We start from the raw sequence: 19,698 nt of genomic DNA, 5'->3' as shown, positions 1-19,698 counted from the left end.
GGGGTGAGTGACCCATTTCTAATATAGGATAAAAAAGGCACCAATCAAATTAAAAGAACGAATTTAATCAGAATGTAGTACTAATCAGCATAACAAAAGGTAGGATGAAAACCTTATGCCCCTTTCAATGTATTTCATCGCCACGAGCTCTTTCCGCCTCCTTGTTTCACATAAGGCTCACCACACCAAAATTTCCACTCCCTAAATCCATCACAAGCTCATATTTCTCCATTTTTTATTCTCTTCTCGCTCCGCTAAATTGTGCACAAAATCCCAAATCAGCCAACCACACAATAACGAAAAAAAAATCAACCTTGCTCCACACCCTACAATAGCTGAATCATGGAAATCAAACGCCAATAAGAAGAAAAATTGAATTGAATTGTAGAATCAAGATGGAAAAATTGGGCGAGAATTCCGGAATAAAGTTGCGTTCAATTCTGGGGTAAAAACATAATCTCCCCTTCACTTCGGGGTGTGAGCAGCGTGCCCAGAGTAGTTTGCCAAAACGCCGATGCACGCACCGGTTGTATGTCGGAGAAGAAAGAGTGGATGCCAGGTTGCCTAGGGTTCCGTTTGCCTAATGTAAATGTGAGGAAGGAGAGAGAATCAGCGATGGTAAGGGAAGATGAGGGCAAAAATGTAATTGCACAATCATTTCTTGATGTAAAAAGTGAAACGAGAATTGAAAATCACATAGTTCTTCAGTTTTTTTTTCTTGCGTTAAATGCACTGAATAGTGCGGGCTTCCCCATATCTAACGGGCTGGGCAGTAATAAAACCATGACCTGATTTAGCTCAGAATTGAGCCCATTTCTGGGCATTTCTGGGAAGGTGAACGGGTCCTTAAGTTAAAACTTATATAGGTTTATCTCTACTTTTTAATTAATTGTACCAATTATATTCCAAATTTTCATCTTTTCAATTAGTAGCAATTTCGATTATTATATTTTACTTTAACCGTGGAATTGTGACATGACATGTTCAAGATGATCTATCTATTTATTTTAAATGTTGTGTGCGAAAATGTTAATCAACCTTTTGTTAAAAAAAAGCATCTGAGTGATTAAATTTATATGTGAATTAAAAGGATTAGTAGTACAATTGATAAGTTGAAAAACATGTGATAGATTTAATACATATACAAACTATTGAATAGTATAACATAATAAATTTCAAAGTTTAAGATAGAATTTTAAATTATAAAATGATATGGATTGAGATGTGATCATTAACCTAAAAGCAAATTTAATTACATGGACGTAGGTGCTACGTATTATCTGCATAGAATTGACGCTCGCCCTTTATATACAAATTATCTTTCACGAAATATTCGTCTTATAATATAACTATGATTAGATGCTAACAAATTAAATTCTGTAATATTTATGTGCCTTAGCTCTACTTTTAAAAATATTGCAATAAAATTTCAATTTGTAGTATTAACTCGTAACGTCTTACTATAATCTAACACAAATTTGCAACCAAAATTGACATTTATATTCGAAATTAATTGACTAGTTTTAAAATTCATGAAATTGTTATCTCATGTTATCAAGTAGTAGAACACACAAAATTTCAACTCGAATAATTACAAATCAATATCGACTTATCGATTCCCATCTCATTACTTTTATGGTGAGCTTTTGGCGAAAAAGTTAACTACAAATACACGAGAGAACAATTTCGACAATAAGCTTTAAAAGCGCGAATAATTACAAATCAATATCGACTCATCGATTCTCATCTCATTACTATTATATTGAACTTTAAGCGAAAAAATTAACTACACAACATACGAGAGAACATTTTCGACAATAAACTCTTTCACCAATTTTGAATCTTTATCTATATATATCAAAATCTCAACTTCCTAAATCAATATTTCAAAATTTATTATAATTATATTATTAAGCGGAATTAGCGCACAGATTTATATATGCATGAATATTTTGTATGTATATATTAGGTCTCTAAAACCCCTTAGTTTTCAAACCCTCCCGCGAAGCAATTTGATTTCGCAATTTCTTGATGCCCTCGCAGAATTGAGAGCGAATTCCAATTGTGTCGTGGAAGGAGAGGGCTTTTCTGTTGTACACACTCGTACACTCGATTCAAGTAATTCGATTGGTTTAATTGGATCTTCAACTGAGTGATTCACTTCGCGGTAGATCTGGTTTTTTTGGTGGCTGTTTTTTGATTTGATTGGTTGAATTAATTCGATTGAGTTCAATGGAAGATGGTAATCAGCCGAGCCTCGATCACTTCGCCCCAATTCAGTCTCCTGGTTTGTTCTCAGCTTTTTTATTGACTGTGCTCATTTAATTGAGTTTACATGCTCGTGATTGCTAATTTTTTTGGTGTCACGTCACGTCATGCCCTCGACTTTATGCCCTACATTCACTCCGAAGCATTTAATCATCAACAATGAGGGGGTTTGGTATTGGAATTTTGGAACCCCTTTTTATTTCAATTTCTCAGATTTAGTTTTTTAGGGTTTACTTTTAGGGTATTGGAGAATTTATGTATCATATTGTACTGATTTGAATTTTGTGGAATGGTTTTGGTGGAAGCCTTAGATGAGCTATAACAAAGATGTTCTCTATTTCTGAGTGAAGAAAAATCACGATAAACCATATGAGCTTGTTTTTTCTAGAAGAATCTCTTTACTCTATAGGAATTGAAAACATGTTTGATTGGGCATTGGGCAAGGATGTGTTTTACTTTTTAGGAACGAGTTTAGTGCCAATTCAGATGAAAATAATTGTTGTAGGCTCAGTTTTATGAGTTTTAATGTTAAAGACTCATTAACTCGTTTATCTCATAGTCTCTTGCGGTTGGTGTAGACTCAATGTTATGATTTATAGCTGAGCATAAGAATACTTTTTTGATTGCTTAGCTCACTAATTTCAGTTTGTTGTGTGTGTTAGTTCAGTATTGTTCAATATTGAAAAAGATGGTAAATTTTTTGGTTTTCTATGACAATTGTTGTTAAATCCAGGTGACCGAGCTGTTGAGATACATAATTTGCCTGAACAGGTATCTTTTCAATAATCTGATCCTTTACTTTACTAGGGTTTTTGCTTCTAATCCATATGTTTGTATTTGCATGTCTGATGTTCTCGATATCTGCTTCTCTCTCAACCTTTTACCAGCATACCTCTCCCAAGGGTGAAAGGATTGTTTCTACAAATCCTTCTCCAGATACTGCCGTTTCTGGTGCCTCAAGAACCACCAAAGATCGGCCAGCAACTACAGAACCAAGTGGAACTCTTACTGCAGTGCATCCATTCAATGCATATACCCCTCAAGAACAGGGTTTATATTTTGGAGGTAGTTATTGAAGAACCTATTGATATTGATGGAATATTTTTTCTATAGCACAATAGTCACATGATTAATTGTATCCATAGATCAATGATCTCATCTGTAGTTGCTCATGCATAGAAATTTATGACCTTATATGGAGCTTCCATTTTTCTTTTGCGCTCCGATGTTGCTGACAATGACTGCATATTTGCATGATTAAGATGAAAGCAGGATAATCATTCAAGCTTCTGCTGGGCAGGAAAAATTTAAACCCATTTAATCTATGTATAGCAATTAATTACAGCACTCATACAGTCATACTTTCAAGTGTAGCTATTTGACTTTAGGCTTGACAGTCATGCCAACTGCTCTTATTTTTTCTACCACAGCTTCTACAAGCATATAAGTTGTTGTTATTGTTAGAATTAGCCATCTGTGTCCTTTTCGGGTGCTACCAATGAATGTCAACTATGTCCTGTTCATGCATGTCTATGATATACCTTCCATCATTTGGAGTTAACTCTGACGTTGCTTTCCTTTTAGGTTATGAAAATGGCAGTGGTAACTGGGATGAACATTCTAACTATGTTAATGCCAACAACTTGCATGTCATACCTCCAGTGAGTATAAATATTTTTGTCATACATTTATTTTTGTATGAATGGAAGCCATAGGCACTAATCTATGTTTTAACCTTGTAAAAGGGAATGTACAATGATAATTCTTCACTCTTCTATCCACCAAGCTATGGCTTCGACTCCCAGATGGCATATGGACAGTTCTCCCCGCTTGCTAGCCCAATGTCTTCAATAATGATTGATGGTCAGCTGTTCTCTCCACACCAAATGCCTGTGACTCCCCCTTACTATCCACCAGCAGTTTCACCTGGTCCACCCCATGTTACTTCGGGACTTCCAGCTTCACAGACTGAATTGATGCCATCAGGAAATGGCAATCAAGAAAATCTTATCGACAATGCATTTTTTGGGCCAGGATCAGGTTACTATCTACCATTTGGTTCTTTTGCTGGTGGAGATATTTCTGGAAATAGTGGTCATGGTCTTTACAATTTCCCTGTTGAGTATGCATCCAATGAACCAATGCCAAGCCGCTCAAGTTCCTTAGATACTAGCAGGTTCATGTCTCCATTGACTTCTGGAAATGTGTATCCTCAACCTATTGGCATACTTGGATCGTATGAGCAAAATGTTGCGCAGGTTTGTTAAACCCATTTGACATTATATACACTATGTGCAGAAAAAAGATATATTCTTGCATATCTATCCACAGAGTAGAGAAAACTGGTTGCCCTTGCTTCACATTGTGTTAAATCTGCTTGAGCAATGAAAGATCATATCTGCCTAGATAGTTTAGAAAACTTTGTTAGGTCTATTAAATTGTTAATAAGATGGATGGTACGCCACTTTAAGAGAGATAAACAGAGTCATGAACTTGGTATAAGTATATGCTGGCATGAAAATATCTCATTATCTTCCTTCCATATCATGTTTGGCTTTGTCAAAAACAAGCAGGTGATAAATAAAAGCTGATAGCTTTATAGGCACTCTGCTTGCTTCTATAGTTTTTCCCCTATACTTTCAGTTCATTTGTTGTGAGCTTATTGTCTCACTTGCAATCCTCACAAATCACAATGCTTAAAACCACTTATGGTCTACTGTATACCCTTCTGTTAAGCTCTGTACGTGGATTCATTTTTTACTATTCTTTCTCTCATGTCTTGTTTGTTGAATATCTAATGCTAGTATCTCTTGTGCAAAATGTAAACATTGTAGTTATCGTTGATATATAAAAACTTGTCTTTAAAACACTTTGAAGTATCCAGTGTATTAATACCTCACCCTTTTCTGGATTGCTGATATTGTATGGCAGGCACCATATCAGGGTTTTGGTTTAACCGTGAACTCCTCGGCTAGGCATTTTTCCCATGGTGGTTCTTACCAGAACACTCTTGGGCCTAATTCCAACCGGACTCGATTTACTGGTGACAGAGATGGAAGACGTGATAGGGACAGAGACACTATCAATGTTTCTACAGATACACTTTGTATTTCTGGTGATCGGAACCGAGGACCTAGGGCTTCGAAGCCCACAAGCAAGATTTCATCTGAAGAGGGGGCCACTGGCAATAAAGATGTTGAATCTACTTCTAGGTTTCATGTCCAGCATTTTAACTCTCCGGATTTCATAACCGATTATGAACGTGCAAAATTCTTTGTCATCAAGTCATTCAGTGAAGACAATATCCATAAAAGTATTAAATACAGTGTTTGGGCCAGCACGCCACTTGGAAACAGAAAATTGGATGCTGCGTATAATGAAGCAAAAGAAATGGAGGGCATTTGTCCAGTTTTCCTCTTTTTCTCTGTAAGATTCCTGTACTTACTCTCAATAATGTATGTCCTACAGAAAGCTTATCTGCTTGTTCTTAGTTTCTAAGACTTCTTGATTGATAAAACTTGTATGGGAGATTTGCTGCTTGCAATCTCCTGAAACAGAAACTTGAACAATCAAAGTACTATACACTACAAATTTTAAAATAAATGTATGGCACCGTTAATAAACTTAGTTGCTTTATGCTGTGGAACCAAATTTTTTGATGATGGGAATTCATTGGTAATTGATTGGCTACCACTTAGGTACCATGCCACAGTCCTGTATTTCATTTAATGTAGTGGAATATGACTTTTTGGTGTTCAACTTTTATGATAGTTATGCCGTAATTTCATTGGTTGTTTGTTGCATATCACTTGACCATAATGTTTCTGCAGTTACATTGATTGCTGTTATTCCATATCACACAGCCAGTAACAATTGCATGCAACTGCATCGCGGTCAATTCTTTTATTTTTCACTGCTAAATCCATTTCTGTATGAGCTCTAGTAAAAAGTGTGATTACTTGCAGGTGAATGCTAGTGGACAGTTTTGTGGTGTAGCTGAGATGGTTGGACCTGTTGACTTTGAGACTGATGCTGATTACTGGCAGCAGGATCGGTGGAGTGGTCAGTTTCCTGTTAAATGGCATATTATCAAAGATGTACCAAACAGTTGCTTCCGCCACATACTTGTTGAAAATAATGACAACAAGCCAGTTACTCACAGTCGAGACTCACAAGAGGTTTGTACACTTTCAAACTATTTGGATTTCAGTTTTGTATACCATACATGTAGAATCACTCTTCTGTTTTTTTTAAAGGAACAAACTCTTCTGTTTGAGTTTCATGTTGCGTATTTACTAACTTCAGTTCATCTTGTTTTTAGGTGAAACTGGAACAAGGAATTGAAATGTTAACGATCTTCAAGAACCATGATGCCGAAACCTCTCTTCTTGATGATTTCAACTTCTATGATGAGCGAGAGAAAGCCTTGCTTGATCGGAAGGCAAAACAGCGAGCTACCCCAGCTGGGAATACGAGTGCTGCACTTGCTACTGATTCAATAAATCAATTGTCAGATAACTTGGCTGACACCCTCCAGTTAGATGGTGTTAAAAGCCTCTCAAACAAAGATGTGGAGTAGCCCCAATGTTGAGACGCCAGCAGACCGCAACTGCTTGTATTAGTTGACAATTGGCATGGGAAGTTGCTGACTGGGATCATTGAGGTGACCATTTAATTCGTCCCATGCTTGCCGTCATCACTTGCGCTGCATAATCTCTGCCCCCTTAGTATTGTCTCATTTTCTCTGTGTGAGTACTTGGCTGTTATGTGCTTCTCTCAGGTAAGAAAGGAGGCTGGAATCTGGGATAGCCTTCATACTTCTTTGTCTTCTCTCTCTGTCGGTCGTGTTCGTTTGTTTCTCTATTCTCTTGTTAAGATTGTAGTTTTAGGCATGGGAAGGATTAGAAGCCTCCCATGTCTAGTATTTGCTGCCTTTGTTTCTCTCTCCTTTTCTTTTCTCTTTTACCTTTTTCTTGGTTCAATTGTGGGGCAATTATTTAAGCTGCTAGGCAATAGCAATCCGTATAAGCCTCAAAATAGAATGCAGCAAGATTGTTACATCAATTGAATGAATAGTTGTCCTTTGTTAAATAACCAAGATTTCAAATTATTGAAATTTATCTGTAATGTTGTATTAATGTCTTCTTCATGAAACTTGTGACACTACCTCTAAATTGTTTTTATTTTGACCAAAGCTTAAGTGATTATGATACATAGATAGGTTGTTTATTGATGAGTGGGAGTTGACATATTTTCAATGATGTTTAACTCTGACATTGTTATAGACATCAATATACTTTCCTGCTACATTGTTCCAGCTATTATCCATCTGCAAAACCTTCTTCACCGTGTCCCTCCATTCATTAGGCTCTGCACCAAAAGTAACGGGCTGTCAATTTTGGACACAACATGAAAGCACACACGAAACTAATGTTTCCTTACCGTTTCGACACGATAAGGACCCGTGTAACCTGCTATCGGGCCAACATGATAAAACTAAAGGATTAAACTTAAGAGAATCTAGACACTGTAGGGCTATTGTTGGTATCATGTACATATCTGCTTGAGTCATATTTTGTTAGTATTCTTGTGTTGTGTTTGCGTTTGGCCTTATTGTCTCGTGTCAGTGCGATAAGGATGATTTTTTACCTCTAAGTGATCTTGGCAAAAAAGAAAGCTATCTACTTACTCTCACGGTAGAAAGAAAAAGCACGATCTAGAGCGCAGTTCAACGATCCCTTCGAAAACAAACCTGCAGTGGATAATCAGAAAGACGGAGAAAAGGAAAACACCAAAACAAAAGAGCTAATAATAAGATCTGATCCAACAGTGTAAAACTAACAGTACTGTGATAGTAAAACTCAGATTCTCAGAATATTCTAACAAACATACAACACTGAAGCTGATCTGATCCTTACCCGTTTGCAATCTCAGAATGCGACTGATCATCCATGTCGAAAACAGTGTCTGCAAGACCACCAGTCTTTCTGACCAGTGGAACCTGACATTAATGACACAACGGATTGTGATTAAGCCTTACTTGTTCGTATGTCTATGTTGTAGCAAATGCACATACCGCTCCATAGCGCATCCCAATCATCTGAGAAAGTCCGCATGGGCATGGCTCGTATATGGATGGAACCAACACAATGTCGGCAGCTGCATAGAGCATGTGGGAAAGCTCCTCGCTGCATAATCCACACGACAAGAAGGCAGGGGGTCACACTGGCTACTCTATAATGCTAAATAATCCCACACGAGAAAGAAGAATCACCTGTACATCTGAAGAATCCGAATGCTAGGACCTTCGTTGTGCTAGAAGCGAAATGAAGTCAGTTGGGTATACTACATTTAATTATTGACTACTGTACGTGCCTCGACCAAAAATGTCTTTAACTTTGGAATGGAACGAGATCGGTCCAACATAGATGGTGTTCGACATTTTTGTAGGAGAACTTGATCCGATATTTTGCACATCAAAACTAACATACTTGAATGGAGAAGGAAATTTGCATTTTACCAATTAAGTAAGACCTTCAAATTTGCTGCCAACTCGAGCATCTGGAGCAGTCCCCAAAATTATCATTTGGCCATTCTGAAACGGATCCCGATTAACATATCTCCAATAACGTCGCATCTCATTTTCAACACAAGAAAGGGAATATATAAATATACACAAATAGAAGGCATATTACTATATAGACAACTTTTGCAATTTCTGTAAAGTGTTTAAGTTGGATCCCAAGATTCAGTTCACTGGCAAGTTTGAAACTTTCAAAATGTCTTCTTTTTATTAAATCTAAAATGTCGTTTCCGGGCATAACAGAGAACTTGTGATGGACCTTGGTATTTTCTAAATCTACTCTAGGTATAAAAGGATTCCACAAGATTGCATACTCAGCAGCCCTGCTAATGGGAGTGCAAAGGTCACGACTCGCGACAAATGATTCTCTCTACGTGTCAATAGCACTAAAGATAAAGAAGTTGCATCCAGAGAGAGAGAGAGAGAGAGTGAGAGAAACATACAAGGGCACCTACATGTCTGATTGCATTAGTGATCAAATGAAGACCTTTCTGAGCAACTAATCGAGTGATGCAGACGACCAGGGGCACCTTAGCAGAGTCCTGTGCTTCGGGAGCCAAACCAAGCCCTCTTTGCACATAAAGCTTGCAGATCTTTTTCCCTTCGATTTGGTTAGCTGCCGAAATCAAGGAAGCAGGCAACAACATAACCACCAAAAAAAACATTACCGACCTTTCATCTAACTCGGTTAAATTCTGCTTTGCATATGAACATTGTATAATTTATATGCAGGCAGAAGTAAACACCACTGCGTGCTGATAATCTAATGTAAACATTGTTCAGCTGTGACAAACATGCATAGAAGGAAACTAGATAGGAAGCTCCAAAATGCAATTTGATGAATTTCTTAGCTCAAACCTTATATCTAGATGTCAGACATCTTAATCTAGAAAATAAGAGTAGAAAAGTATAGTAACAATATGGTAGACTATGGAACGTCGAGAATGTTGTGGGTAGATAAGATTATTACCATCAAACTTAGCAGGCAAGAATGCATCTGTGGCAGGGTTCCAAATTGCAGTATCTATTCCGTTCAAAATACCGAAGTACCTTCCAAAAGCATTAAACAATCCATTTAGTCCGTTTCCATTATTGAGAAATAATTATCTTTAGCAGTGTTTCAAGTTAGATGTGGCTTGATGTAAGATTTCATGCAGCAAGCCATCCCGAGTTAAGTGTTTCCTTGAGATATGTTGGAGAAACTGTACAGGAGATTACAAATATACTTAGAAGCTCTATCAATTGCTTAGCTGCAACAGCCAGATTTCGCCTCACGAACTTAGAGTTTCATTAATTCGAGTCGGTGAAAAGGTAGCAGTGGTCAAAGAGGCCTATATGCATCGACACGAAAAAAAGAGAAAGAGTATTTGATCCACAGTAACTTACACTACAGCATTGCTGTAGACAATGCCTCCTTTTAGCAAGCTTATTCTCTCGGGGTTGTGCCCAATAGTTCTATCATCCATAGCCTGCCAATTTTCGAATTGGAGAGTAAACTCTTTATAGTCAGTTCGATACTAATCGAAAAATTATGCTATATAATAAATGGTGATTTATCATAGAGATAATAGGCCCAAAAGAAACAACCCTTCACGCCTTCGAAATGAAAATCACAGCATCCCAAGATCACCTTAAAAGGGAGAGGTAAGAAGGCTAATTAAATCACATACATCTATAGCATGCAGACGTATTGAAGACTAACCTTCTCTTCAGTCACATATACGGATCCGTCAAGACCGCACTTGTTCAATTGCTCTTGCCTTCAAAAGGATTACATCAACAAGTCAATGTAGAAAAGAAGGATTTTTCGTGTCATGAACAGAGAGAGATGAGCTCTACATCAACTCAAATAGTGTACTTAGTCATAAACACAGAGGCTGCAGAAGATACAACTATCGATTTACTTTACTTATCTTCCGGAATTACAGATATAATACGATCAGTAAATGCTGATTCGGACAAAAAGAATGAGAGCATGTGTGAAGGGATTGCTGAAGCCAGTTTTCGCTAAGATGCAGTTGCAATAAATGGGAAACAATTTGGTATCATACCTGCATTCTCCATAGTGCTCCATATTATGGATCGTCAACACAATTCGTGGTTTCTGCAAGACAGCAAGAGATATACGGATCATAACCTCACCTAATAAATGGTTTTCACCGAGTAACGATTGTTACAAAGTGTCCTCCACCTGAAGGGACAGATACTGATACATATCCCAGTAGAGCAACGGCAAACCAGCAGTCTGCCACTCGTGGACATGAATAATGTCGGGCTGAGTTGCAGAGACCTACAAACAGGTTCGATTTAGCCAACCATATCCGATATCTGGTTTCAAAATCAAAATCTATCTGAGAATCGACCATTAGAAAGTCATAATAACTAAGATAATAAATACACAGACAGTCACAGTACCTGCAGCCATTCAAGGCAGGCACGACTAAAGAACAAATACGCTTCCAGTTCATCATATGAACCTCCGTACACGCTTTGTCCCTTGAAGAAGTGGTTAGTCGGTTCGATAAATGCAACAGGGATTCCAAAAAGTACTCCACGATAGACATTAGTGGGGATCCAGCTCCCATCATGATACGATCCATACGTACTGATCAGTGTCAGCTCTTTGACATGCTGTTTTTTGATACATTCATAGAAAGGTAGAAAGACATCCACTGTATGGCCATGCACCAAACAAGCACGGGCTAGCCCGGTCACAACATCGCCAAGACCTCCCACCTTAGGTATGGGTGCCATTTCAGCTGTGACATGAATGATATGGATAGGGTCAGAATCCTTCCGGATGTCAACATGGCCGCTATCGCTGATGTCCCAAGACAGAAACTCTCTCTTCCAGAACGGAATTTTGTCACTCGGAGAAGGCCATGTAAGATGATCATGCTGTAAATTTGTTCTCGAACCTTCTGCTTTAACACCATCCAACTGCAGAAAATGGAACACAGTGTACAGAATCATTTAAACTTGAGCATACTATTTCTACTAGAGACAGTGTGAGGCTAAAGAAGCATAACAACGGACTCTCGTGTTCATGCTTTCAAGCCATTTCTCTTCAAATAACACTAAAAATACTAGCTCGGTCCACGAAAATTAGTCATGTTTTTCCATTTTAATGCGTTTACCAAGACTAGTCTCTGTCTATTTATCGTAAGTCTCTTTCTCCAATGAGGTGAGCCCCGTTTTCCATTAATACTTTAACTAGTTTTTTTCATCACATTGGCATTTAGGATTTTCCTTGTTTCAAATTTCTTCACAGCCAACACTGTTTTTAGTTATAAAAATTTGTTCTTTCATCTTAATAATTTGGAATATGATTCTCAATTTCAAACTACCAGTGACAGCAATCCCAATAGCCGCTCAGTGAAAACACATTATTCAACATATCACCTCTCAAATCATTTTTCAGACTAAAATTTTAAGAACTGGTAAAGCACATCAACTAATTGAGAAAATGGGTCTGAAAATATTGAAAAAAAAAAACTTACCTTGTTGGCTTCTAATGCCTGAATCCTGAAATTTGTTGTAGCCCTCTTCTTGAAACTATATCTGTAGGAATTTGGCAACAAAAACAAGGTGGAGAAGCAGCTTCCTTGGATGATCATCGCATCAAGGCAGCTTTTCTCTTTTGTTTATAGGCGCAAGGACATTCGCGGCCCACATCGTATCAAATCTTTCTTAAACAATCATACATTTATAAATTTACTACCCAACTGCTAAAATAATTAAAATTTGTCACGACAAACAAATATATCAACGTCGTGACATTATGGGATATGCTTCGTATCTTTATTTACATTCTTATTCTAATTTCACTAACACTTTTATAGTTATAAATCGATCAAATTATAATTATAATATTATAAAAACAAAATTCCATTGTTTTACTAATGAAAATATGGAAATGTCGTTGAATAACAGAAAAAAAAATGGGGTAAAAGGAATAAAAACTAGTACTCCCTCTGTCCCATTAGAAATGAAACGTTTTCCTTTTTGGTCTGTTCTATTAAAAATGAAACGTTTCTAAAAATGGAAACAATATTCACTCTACTTTTTCTTCTCTCTTACTTTACTCTCTCTTCGTTAACTTACAAAACAACACTACATAAAATCCCGTGTCGAAAATCAAATGTTGCATATTTAATGGGACGGATGGAGTACTAGATATAAGCAATCACATCACATCACATCACATCACATCACATCACATCACATCACGCATTCCCAATTCTCTCTTTTCACTTTGTTTGTTGCTCGTCAATCTCTCTTATCCTACATTTTCAAGCTTACCAATTGAAAGTAAATATCATATATACACAAAAGTAAATATAATCATTCTGCTTGTATTCTTGAAAGTTTACACTTTTGTTACGGGATATTTTTCTGATTAAATAAAGGAATATTGCCACCTCCATATTGCTATCACCATAGTTTGTGGGATATTTTATTTCCAAAATGTAACGACAATTACTCCTTCCTTCTGTTCAAATTTTTTTAGGCATAGAAATTAAGAAATTACGTTGAAAAATATAAGAGATGAATAAAGTAAAAAATATATAGAGAGTAAAGTTGGTGATGAAAAAAAGTAAGAATGATTTGATATTTTGTTTTTAGTCCAAAAAAGAAGTGACTCAACTTAGTTGGAACATCCCAAAAAAGAATACGACTCAACTTAGTTGGGACGGAATGAGTACTAAATAGTGGGACAATTTCGAGCAAACATTTGAAAAAATGAGACAAAATCGACCATTTATAATATACTATAAGAATATGTATGATTGATCTTGAACTAAGAATATTTTGAAATTAAGAATACTTCTTTTAGTAAACTTGAATTTTCAAATTCATTTATCTAATGTATTTTTATTTTTGTGGAGTTATTCATTTTATTAAAATTACCATTGAAGTGCATAATCAGATAAAATAAGGTGAGAGAATAGAAAACATAGGACCAGCCCATCAAATTCTGCGACTCCACTCTAAAGTTAATAACATAGATGCACAAAAAATTCAACTATAATCCTATAAATTTAGCAAACTAGTTAGATTAGCTTTTAGATTTTGGACTGTACCGTCATTCCTAGATATTTCACTCCATTTAAATTTTAAACTATATGTTCTCTTTAATGCCAAGTTCTTGAACTTGCCCTACATGGCTACATCTATTAGCAAATTCATCTGAATTCTTTTCAAAATATTTTAAGTGAAAAACGTAAGTAAATACCTTTGTGCAATTGAATATCCATTTTCGTTAGACAGAAATTTTAATTATGTAAATAAAAATGGATTGAAAAAATTAATAAAATCTAACTCCTACTTTTATAATAAGATTTGAGTTGAATCATTGATTAAAATGTATACTATTCCTTATAATATTTTTCAATAATACTGTAGTAATATGAAATCATAGTGAATATCTTAGAACGATAATCTGAGAATTTCACCGTGGAAGCTAGTTTAACCTTGATTATGAGTGTATCAACGACGTAAAATTCTATTGTAAATATAGGTTCATCAAAGTCGTGATCATTTTAAAAATGATTAGTTGTCCAATTCTTCCGCTTCTACACGATGTACTTTACGCTTCCTCAGTTGTATCCTCTTGTTTTCTCCAACACAGGCAGTCAAAATGACCGTCCGGGGGATGGGCCCCACACGCTGGCTACAATATTGACCGGCGCGTGCACTGCCGTCGATGTCCACGTGGGCCCCACCTCCCCCTCGTAGGATCCGACGCCTCATAATCGATCTCCCCCTCAGCTGGGTCCCAGTGAACAGCTGGGTCCCGTGCTCGCCCACACCCTATCACTCCTCCACCTTTTTCAGTAAAAATAAGAAGAAAAAAAAAAGTGAAAACAAGAAACAAAGAAAGAAAGAAAGAGAGAGAAAAGGAGACCAAGCCATCTCTTTGCCATTACTCCTTCCATTCATTTCCATCTCATTTCTCTCTCTTAATCTCCCTCTGCTACTACTCTCTCTCTCTCTACAGCTGTCCCCTTCTGTCGTCGTCACTTTCACTCCGCCTTCGCGCACCGAGCTCCCATTAGAGTGTTGTCGGGATTATCTGAACCCGTCCAGGAAACCAGAGGCTCGATCGAGGTTTGTTTTCGCCTAATTTCTCAATTATTGCCGCGGATCACTCAATATGCCTACGAATTTTAGGGTTCCCGAAGTTTTTCCTTCCCCGTGTGGTTTGATTTTGGGGGAATACTTCAAGCTGGTGTTTTTTTGTATTGGGGGTTTTGTATTTTGCTTGAAGGTTTGGTTATTTCTGGTTTCTTAGCTGAAATTTGGATAATTTGATTGTAAAATGACATCTGTCGGCTGCAAATTTGGTCAACACAACGGGGTGAAAAGCAGGGGGATAGATGGAGGAAGTAATTACTCCTACTAATTAGGGCTTAATTGTTTGACTTCGCTTAAATTTTCGGTTTGTTTAAGGGGTTTTAATAAAGTGCGAAGAGTATAATTAAGTATTTTGAAGATTCACTTATGTATTGGAGGTCTAATTTGATATGTTTTTTAAACAATGAATGATCGTTTCTTTTAATTTATGTTGTTAGGGTGCTTCTTCTTTTGCAAGGGAAAGGTGGGATGGAGTATTTGTTAAACTGATAATTTTTGTTTGTATATCCTTGTTGCAGCACTAATGCAGATGATATAAGAAGAGTATAATTAAGTATTTTGAAGATTCACTTATGTATTGGAGGTCTAATTTGATATGTTTTTTAAACAATGAATGATCGTTTCTTTTAATTTATGTTGTTAGGGTGCTTCTTCTTTTGCAAGGGAAAGGTGGGATGGAGTATTTGTTAAACTGATAATTTTTGTTTGTATATCCTTGTTGCAGCACTAATGCAGATGATATAAGAAGATTTTCAAGGTTGTCTGCTGCTTCTATACAAACACTTGAAGATGTTGGAGGCTCCGAAGTTTACTGGAATTATAGGCTTAAACAACAACAATCATGAAAATTATGATTTTTCGCATTTCTACCGCAAGCTCAATGAGGGATCAAATATGTCAACTGAGAGTTACGGGAGCTTGCAATTGAGCAATGGTGGAGGCTCGGTTGCCATGTCGGTAGACAACAGTAGTGTTGGATCGAATGATTCCCACACTCGTATCTTGGGTCACAATGGCCTCAGGCATGTCAAGGACTATACTGTTGATGCAAGTGTCAATCACGTGAGAGTTTCTCATGGTCTGAGTGATGATGCCCTAGCTCGAGCTTTGATGGATCCTAGATACCCTACTGAGGGTCTTGGTAATTATGACGAGTGGACACTTGACCTGAGGAAGCTCAACATGGGACCTGCTTTTGCTCAGGGTGCTTTTGGAAAGCTCTACAAGGGTACATATAATGGCGAGGACGTAGCAATTAAGCTTTTGGAGAAGCCGGAGAATGATGCAGAGAGGGCACTCTTGATGGAGCAGCAGTTTCAACAAGAAGTAATGATGTTGGCTACGCTGAAGCACGCAAATATTGTTCGTTTTATTGGCGGATGCCGGAAACCGCTAGTCTGGTGTATTGTGACAGAGTATGCCAAGGGAGGTTCAGTCCGCCAATTCTTGACAAAACGTCAGAACCGTTCAGTACCTTTAAGGTTGGCTGTAAAACAGGCCTTGGATGTGGCTAGAGGGATGGCATATGTTCACGGATTGAATCTAATTCACCGGGACTTAAAGTCTGACAATTTACTAATTTCTGCTGATAAGTCAATCAAGATTGCGGATTTTGGGGTTGCTCGTATAGAGGTGCAGACAGAAGGAATGACACCAGAAACAGGCACTTATCGGTGGATGGCCCCGTAAGTTACATTTTTCTTCCTTTTGGGTTGCACTTTCTTAGTTTGAATTTTATGCCTTTTTAACTTACTAAATTCCTTTCAACCTACTAACTTCCTACGTATCCAGTGACTTCCCTTTTCCTGGGAATTGCAATTTTTTTTTCTCAGCTTGATCGCTCGCCCTTCTTTTATTATTGTTTTGTTACTTTATTTCTCATTGTCTTTTACCATTTATATACTGTATGGGTCATTTATTGCATTCAGTTACATCCTCGGATATGGAGTTGAAGGCGGGATGCCCATTTATTCTAGATAAGATGTCTGCAAAAGAAATATATTGCACCTTGGCTTATGGTTCTATATTGACAATGATCAGTATTCATCTTGCAAGTGTAGATATAATGGGTTATTTTTGAATAAATAATGAGAGAGTTGCTCTACAAATCGATTAGTTAGTTGCCAGAAGTGCACATACCTGAGTAGCTTGGTTAGCCCACCATGAATCTGGTGGAGATATACATTATGCATATCTTCTGTGTATTTTTGCTCAGGATTTATTTAAAGCTATGTAGTAGCATGACATCTTGTTGTCAGCAATCCGAAAATACAGGAATAAATAACATTACCTTATACTCCATGTGATTGTTGAGGCTTCTTCTTTTGTAATGATTTGGGAGTATTGTGCTCTGAATCATAGTGCATTATTTTGTCAGATTTGCATTGAATTTGAAGTTTTGGCGATAAACTTGAATTTTTCCTGCGACCCAGAGTAAAATAAATAAGAGTTTGACATGTTAAATATCTTTTATCTCCAGCCTTTGACATAGAGGGCATTATAGTTCTCTATATCTTCGAGCATCTAAATCTTTCTGCATTTCAGATGTATGCATTTGAACTTCTTGACATGGTTCTTGATCGCTTTTCATGCGCCTAAACCTTTCTTCATTTAATTATCATTGTATTTGACTTGAAGCATCTTATTTATGCCCATGGGATTCTTAGTACTTGGAGCTGTGAAATTTCAGGGAAATGATCCAGCACAGGCCTTACACGCAGAAAGTCGATGTATATAGCTTTGGGATCGTACTGTGGGAGCTGATCACAGGGATGCTCCCATTCCAGAACATGACTGCTGTACAGGCTGCATTTGCTGTTGTGAACAAAGGTGTTCGCCCAACCGTCCCCAACGACTGTCTTCCTGCCTTGAGTCAGATCATGACGCTTTGTTGGGATGGTAATCCCGATGTCAGGCCCTCCTTCAGCGAGGTGGTAAGAATGCTTGAGGCTGCCGAGACAGAGATCATGACGACTGTGAGAAAAGCTCGTTTCCGGTGCTGTATGAGTCAGCCGATGACTACAGATTGATGCTGGGATGAAATCTAGAAGTGTCGAAAACAGAGTAAAGAAAGTGGAAGTTTTCCTTATGTATGTATCAGGCTTAATTTCTTTCCTCGGATAGAGAAAAGGAGAGGAAGATTATGGTAATAACTGCTTGTTTTGATTTTTTTTTTCTCCCCTTCTCTTTTTTAACTTGTTGGATTTGAGATACCAAATTAGTGGTAATAGAAGAGATTTGATGTGTATTTATGCATTCCTTTGTGTTATATTAAAAAAGTTGCCTTCTTTAGTTGAGTTTCTGTTGATCTGTTACAACAGCAGGCGACGTCGTTCTATCCTTTTATTAAGACAGATCAATAATGATTCTCCTTTATATATACATTGGTGGACATATGAGAAGAGTCACAAAACTATGAAAATTTGTGAAAATGTCATTGAATAAACAACAAAAAGAGAGAGATGAAACTATGAAAACTTCCAATTCCTTCAAAGGAATTATCACAAATTTGGAATATTCGAATAATCAATTTTGAGAGTAGCACACGTGATAGAAGTGTGATGAATTAAAGTAAGGTTGACACAAAGCCCGTCCGCAACTCATCTTTGTCATGCGGCTACGGTGGATGATGGATGCAGTTGACGTGTATTCTTTTCCAACTGAATTGTCGTAAAATGTAGTAGTACTTCTTCTACCCAATGTTCCTCATCCGAGATATTCAAACCATAGTTCATCAAGACATGTGCCAATTGAATTCGGAAAGAAAAAGTTAAACTCCAAATTCAGTTGGTGGGCGATGAGATGTTCGTGCCACATGTCACAATATGAACTTTTATTCTACCGAAAAGCAACACAGGCATTAAAGAAAATAAGACATAGCGAAGTAAGTGCGTAAAACAAAACAATAAAGTTATAATAATCCCGTTGAATAAACAACAAGAACAGACAAATTCAACAAGTCGAACTTCCGATCCCGTGTAAACAATCACCAACTTGGAATCTTCAAATAATCAATTTTGAGAGTCGCACATGTAATAAAGTGGAATAAATCCCTAACTTTAACTCATCTCCAACATCCAACTACGGTGGATACAGTCAACGCCGATCTTATTCAAACTTGATTGTCGTAAAATCGAGTAAGCGTGTAAAACAAAACAAAAAGTTGTGATAATCCCACTGAATAAACAACAAGAACAGACAAATGAAATGAGTCAAACTTTCAATCCCGTGTAAACAATCACCAACTTGGAATCTTAAAATAATGAATTTTGAGAGTTGCACACGTCACAAAGTGGAATAAATCCATGTCTTCGGCTCTTCTCCAACATCCAACTACGATGGATGCAGTCAACGTTGATCTCGTTGAAACTTGATTGTCGTAAAATCTAAGTACTTCTTCAATCGAATATTCCTCATTAACTCATTTGCTAATAGCATTAGTAGGATTGGTTTTACTTATTCCTACTTTATAACTTTACAATTGTAATCTTATCTCTTAGTATAATTACTCAATTTTAATTTCCATATATAGTTAGTTTCTAATTTCTGGTTCGATTTAATTTGAATATTATCAAATTTAATTATTTTAGTTCGATCTATAAAAAATCTTACTCAAATTCTATGACGTCGATTGTACGCAAACAATCCACGCAAGCTGTTACAGTGGATAACTACTCATTTAGGTTTAATTAGTAAATTAAAATGAATAA

At 37.0% G+C, this 19,698-nt stretch overlaps 2 protein-coding genes and 1 pseudogene across 2 annotated transcripts; 2 read left to right on the top strand and 1 right to left on the bottom strand.

Moving 5' to 3' along the window:
• The first annotated feature begins 1,962 nt into the window (after window positions 1-1,962).
• Window positions 1,963-7,406, top strand: LOC121799958 (YTH domain-containing protein ECT3-like). Its single transcript, XM_042199491.1, has 8 exons — window positions 1,963-2,287; window positions 3,002-3,039; window positions 3,156-3,333; window positions 3,853-3,929; window positions 4,014-4,526; window positions 5,200-5,694; window positions 6,234-6,446; window positions 6,590-7,406. Exons 1-8 carry the CDS (start codon window positions 2,233-2,235, stop codon window positions 6,845-6,847), a joined length of 1,827 nt encoding a protein of 608 aa, XP_042055425.1. The 5' UTR covers window positions 1,963-2,232; the 3' UTR covers window positions 6,848-7,406.
• A 26-nt stretch (window positions 7,407-7,432) lies between these two features.
• On the bottom strand, window positions 7,433-12,562 carry LOC121799959 (annotated as a pseudogene).
• Window positions 12,563-14,728: 2,166 nt separating this feature from the next.
• On the top strand, window positions 14,729-18,285 carry LOC121799957 (serine/threonine-protein kinase STY13-like). The gene is made up of 3 exons (XM_042199490.1): window positions 14,729-14,962; window positions 15,714-16,674; window positions 17,679-18,285. Exons 2-3 carry the CDS (start codon window positions 15,779-15,781, stop codon window positions 18,016-18,018), a joined length of 1,236 nt encoding a protein of 411 aa, XP_042055424.1. The 5' UTR covers window positions 14,729-14,962; window positions 15,714-15,778; the 3' UTR covers window positions 18,019-18,285.
• Window positions 18,286-19,698: the final 1,413 nt, after the last annotated feature.

Source organism: Salvia splendens, chromosome 4 (genome assembly GCF_004379255.2).
Source record: "Salvia splendens isolate huo1 chromosome 4, SspV2, whole genome shotgun sequence".
Lineage (NCBI taxonomy): Eukaryota > Viridiplantae > Streptophyta > Magnoliopsida > Lamiales > Lamiaceae > Salvia > Salvia splendens.
Note: the sequence above shows the minus strand (reverse complement) of the source record. Positions and strands in the feature narration are given on the sequence as shown.